General features: G+C 38.2%; 1 protein-coding gene across 2 annotated transcripts; it reads left to right on the forward strand.

Annotated features, from left to right (window-relative positions):
• Positions 1–851: 851 nt before the first annotated feature.
• LOC125216274 (ABC transporter G family member 9-like) lies at positions 852–4,500 on the forward strand. Of its 2 annotated transcripts, XM_048117947.1 has the most exons (4): positions 852–935; positions 2,380–3,172; positions 3,245–3,561; positions 3,753–4,500. In XM_048117947.1, exons 1-4 carry the CDS (start codon positions 852–854, stop codon positions 4,413–4,415), a joined length of 1,857 nt encoding a protein of 618 aa, XP_047973904.1. In that variant the 3' UTR covers positions 4,416–4,500. The 2 variants fall into 2 exon arrangements, with proteins under 2 accessions (XP_047973904.1, XP_047973903.1); XM_048117946.1 differs by having other exon boundaries at positions 2,380–3,561.
• The last annotated feature ends 338 nt before the right edge of the window (positions 4,501–4,838 follow it).

A 4,838-nucleotide genomic window follows, 5' to 3' on the forward strand; every position in this document is an offset into this window, starting at 1 on the left:
GGTCGGTGTAATTTCATACCCAAGCTGAGGTGGCAAAAGACTGCCTATGTGGATTGCCGGAAAGTTTACATAGAATTCGCCAGCATTTAACTAAAACGACATCGTTTTAATCAGTGAAATTTGCACTCTTATTTAAAGAAAACGATGCCGTTTTGAATTCTTCATTCTAAACCTAGATTTTGTACCTGCCCGATTTTTTCTTTCTTCAAAACGTTTTTTAGTGTAGAATTAGTACATGTAATTTAAAATTGCTAACTAGATTCAATTTTTTCCAACTCAGTATTTACCACATTTCGATTTGGCCGGAACATTTTCGTAGGTGTCAAATTTAGTAAATATTGAAGTTAGTAATATTATATGTCAAGTTCAAAGTTGGTGATAAAAAACAATTTTTTTTGAAAGTTTGGTGATATTAGGTGCCAATACCCCTTATGTATACTTTTTTTTTCCATTAAAAATGAAACGTTTTTTCTTTTTAAGTTGTCATATTAAAAATGAAACGTTTCCTAAAATGAAGACAACATTATGTCTACTTTTTCATTTCTCTTACTTTATTCGCTCATAAAACAACACTACATAAAATCCTACGCCGAAAACCAAAAGTTTCAATTCAAATGGGACGGAGGAAATATTTGTTGTCCACTTTTACAAATAAGAAAATAAAGAAAGGCATATTTTTATGAGAAAGAATGCAATAAATGCAGCGGGTAATAGGGAAAGGTGGAGTAGTCTGATGAAGCAACACCTCCTAGCTTACGCAACACTCATTTATTTCCCATTGTCCTATCTCTCTTTCTCTCTATTTATACCTTCACCATGCACCTTGCTCTCTTCACTTCTGCTGAGAGAAGATGGCTGACCTCGAAGCTCAGAATCGCCACCCCCAAATTTCTCCTCCCATTTTTGCTCGAGCCAATATTCCCCTCACTCTCAAGGTAATAATATAATTTTTTTTTCACATGCATGAACTGTTGATGGTTTATTATATGTCTATGGTGTTCTTTTTTTGGGGATAAAGAAAATTATTGAGTTTAATATACGCGTCATTATTCATGAACAATCTTTTGAAATCCATAACGACATGTTGGTGATTGTTACTCTTCTATAGATGAGCGGGTTACTCTCCTCCTTTAAGGCCTTTTAAGGAGGTGAGTGGCCTATTTCTAACATGTTATCTTTATTGTAAGTTTGGAAGACTAGCAGATCTAGCTCATAATATATCCCAAATAAATGTGTTCTTATAATCTTATTGCAATATTCACGTTTGTAATGCAAAAGGTGTTATGGCCTAGCGGTTCCTTTACCAACAATTTTTATATTTGCAGGTCGTTTTTATGTTCTTTCTATTTAATTTTTAAGTATTAGGTAGTTTATATATTTATTGTATTTATTTTTAACTGATTTATATTTTAATGTATTTGTATGAATTAGATTTTCTTTTTTGTATTTTCTATTTTAGATACTCCTTTCGTCTCACTAAGAGTCATATTTTGTTATTTTTGTCTGTCCCACAATAAGAGTCTTATTTCACTTTTATCATAGATGGTAAATAGGTCACACATTTCACTTATATTTATTATAAAACTGATACTATATGTAAGTGAGACTCACATTTCAATAACTGATTCAACACACTTTTCTATACATTTCTTAAATTCGTGTCCAAATTAAATAAGACTCCTATTATTGGACGGAGGGAGTATTAGGTAGTTACAATTTATTTTAATTTTAACTAGTAGTAATATTTTAATACTTTGGTACGAATTCGAGAATTTAATTTGCGGTCATGTTTACTTTTTTATATATTAGATAGTTTAAATTTTTTGTGGTTATAGTAGTTAGTTTTTATGTAATGAAATTTTTTGTTTAATTATTCTGTAGTAAATATATTTTGTATTTTGGAGCATAACTTTAAAAGGACGAGTGACCCATTTTTTACACAATCTACCTATCACGAATTAATAGTCGAGATAGTCCTGTCATCTTTGTTTCTTTTGTTTATATGTTGTTACAATACATGCATATGAACTATTAATGGTTCATTATATGTCTAGGTATTTCCTGCTTTGGGCAAAGAACATTACAGAGTTTAATTTACTAAATTAGTAGTCATTATTTATGAGCAATCCATCTAAGTCATATTAATAGTTGATATAATCCTATCATCTTTTTACATTTGTCTATATGTTGTTATCATACACGCATGAACAATTAAAGAGTCTCTATTCATTACAATGAACCGTAGCTCAGTAACACGCTTCCCCTCTAACCAATTGGTCGAGGTCTGAGTCATCATGGGTGTAGGTGGGAAACCATTGTTGATCTTCTTAAAAAAAAAAAAATCGTTATTCTTACATATTAATTCGAATGCAAATGCAGTTTGATGAGGTTGTGTACAAGATCAGAATCCAGCCGGCGGGAGGCTTGTTTAAGAAGAAAACAAAATCAGAAAAGAGGGTAATATTAAACGGAGTCTCGGGCAGCGTTTTTCCCGGTGAAATGCTGGCAATGCTGGGGCCCTCGGGCAGTGGCAAGACAACGCTGCTGACGGCCCTCGGCGGCCGGCTAGGGGGCGACCTCACCGGCAACATTACCTACAATGACAGGCCGTTCTCCAACGCGATGAAGCGCAATATCGGCTTTGTCACCCAAGACGACGTGCTCTACCCTAACCTGACCGTCACAGAGACGCTAGTCTACACTGCCCTACTGCGCCTGCCCCATTCCTTCACCAAGGCCGAGAAGGCTGAGCACGCGGAGGCTGTGATAGCGCACCTCGGGCTGACGAGGTGCAGGAATAGCATCATAGGAGGGCCATTCCTTAGGGGGGTGTCCGGGGGCGAGAGGAAACGCGTCAGCATTGGGCAGGAGATGCTTATTAACCCGAGCTTGTTGTTTCTTGATGAGCCTACATCTGGTTTAGACTCCACCACCGCGCAGAAGATCGTGTCTACGCTGTGGGAGCTGGCGAATGGGGCCCGCACGGTCGTGATGACCATTCACCAGCCCTCGAGCAGGCTGTTTTACATGTTTCACAAGGTTCTCTTGATGTCGGAAGGGAACCCTTTGTACTTCGGCAAAGGAGCTGATGTTTTGACCTATTTTTCGAGTGTTGGCTTTTCGCTTAGTGTTGCCATGAATCCGGCTGATTTCTTGCTTGATCTTGCCAATGGTTGGTGTAATTCCTTGTTTTTCTTTCTTGATCTTGCTTCAGTACTTGAATCTATTGCTTTTTTTTTCGTAGGAGTTGCAACGGCAGATACGAATGAAGATCAAGAAGCGGTAAAGCAGAGTTTGGTGAAAGCTTATAAAACACAACTATCAAAGGTTGTGAAGATGGAGCTTGCTGTGGATGGCAGTCTTCACACTTCATCAAATGATAGGATGCTCAAGGGTTGGTCAAATACATGGTTGGATCAATTCTCAGTCTTGCTTAGGAGAGGAATCAAAGAAAGAAAACACCAGTTTTTCTCAACAATCAAGATTGTACAAGTTTTGATAGTTGCTTTTTTAATTGGAATCTATTGGTGGCAGTCCACCATCAATCACTTGCAAGACCAGGTTAGGCACATAAATTTTTTGAAATTTTCGATTTTTTGAGTTTTCAGTTTGGCTGGAAGGGGCTTTTGCATAAATACTACTCCCTACGTCCCCCATTAATTGAAGACGTTTTATTGGTGGGGCTTAAGCGCCCCACCAACCCTCAATTGTGTGCGATGGTCTGACACAAGTTTTTATGATCGATAATGCAGGTCGGGCTCTTATTCTTCATCTCAAATTTTTGGGGGTTATACCCCCTATTCCAGGCCCTCTTTACTATCCCTAAAGAACGCATGATGCTAACGAAAGAGAGGACCTCAGGCATGTACCGTCTCTCCTCGTTCTTCATGGCCCTAACCATAGGCGACCTACCCATGGAGCTAGTCCTCCCCACCGTCTTCTATGCCATAGTCTATTGGATGGCAGGCCTCAAGCCTACTGCCGGGGCCTTCTTCTCAGGCCTGTTTGTGATCCTCTACAACGTGTTGATCTCCCAGGGACTTGGGCTGGCTATTGGGGCTGTGGTGATGGACCAACAGACAGCCACTACATTTGGGTCCGTGATCATGTTAGCCTTCGGCTTGGGCAGTGGCTTTTATGTGCAGCACGTCCCCGTCTTCATAGCTTGGGTCAAGTACATTTCGATCAACCAATACTCACTCAAGCTTCTGCTAGCGTCACAGTACAAGTATGATCAGACCTACGATTGTGGTATGAATAAGACTTGCCTTGTCAGGGATTTTCCCTCGGTAAAATCGGTGGGGATTAGCACGTCAGGGACCATTTTGTCAGTGGGTGCCATGGCTGTGATGCTTGTGTTCTACAGACTTGTAACTTATCTTGCTCTCATGAGAGTTGGTGTCACCAGAAATTAGGCCTCTTTTTTTAAGGAATCACAGTTGCATTAACATCAAGCCTTTCAGAAGTGCTGATTTGAATAAATAAATACATTTTTTGTTACTTCTGAGTTAATGTTTTACTATATCTGTTTAGATTTAAATGTCTATGTTTGGAATTAAAGAGTGCAGATTTTGCTCCATTTTGTTTCCCTCATAACTCATTAGATGTCATTTTGCATATTTTGGAGAAGATTATATGTGTTGTTTTCTTGTAACAATAAACCCCAAATCAAGAGAATTTTGAGGTGTGAAGATTGAAGAGCAGTGATATTTTATTCTCTCAATGTAGAAATTCAATGGGAGAATCGGTTGTTTTATTCTGTCTGTCAATGATACATAAATTACAAGAATATATAGGCTAGAATATCACTACACATGGTAAATCTAATTTACAATAAT

This window comes from Salvia hispanica, chromosome 3, assembly GCF_023119035.1.
Source record: "Salvia hispanica cultivar TCC Black 2014 chromosome 3, UniMelb_Shisp_WGS_1.0, whole genome shotgun sequence".
In the NCBI taxonomy this organism is placed as follows: domain Eukaryota; kingdom Viridiplantae; phylum Streptophyta; class Magnoliopsida; order Lamiales; family Lamiaceae; genus Salvia; species Salvia hispanica.

Coding starts and splice junctions, on each gene's coding strand:
- LOC125216274 (XM_048117946.1), top strand. CDS start 852: ATGGCTGACCTCGAAGCTCAGAATCGCCACCCCCAAATTTCTCCTCCC. Junction 936..2,379: donor ATATTCCCCTCACTCTCAAG/GTAATAATATAA, acceptor ATGCAAATGCAG/TTTGATGAGGTTGTGTACAA. Junction 3,562..3,752: donor TCAATCACTTGCAAGACCAG/GTTAGGCACATA, acceptor TCGATAATGCAG/GTCGGGCTCTTATTCTTCAT.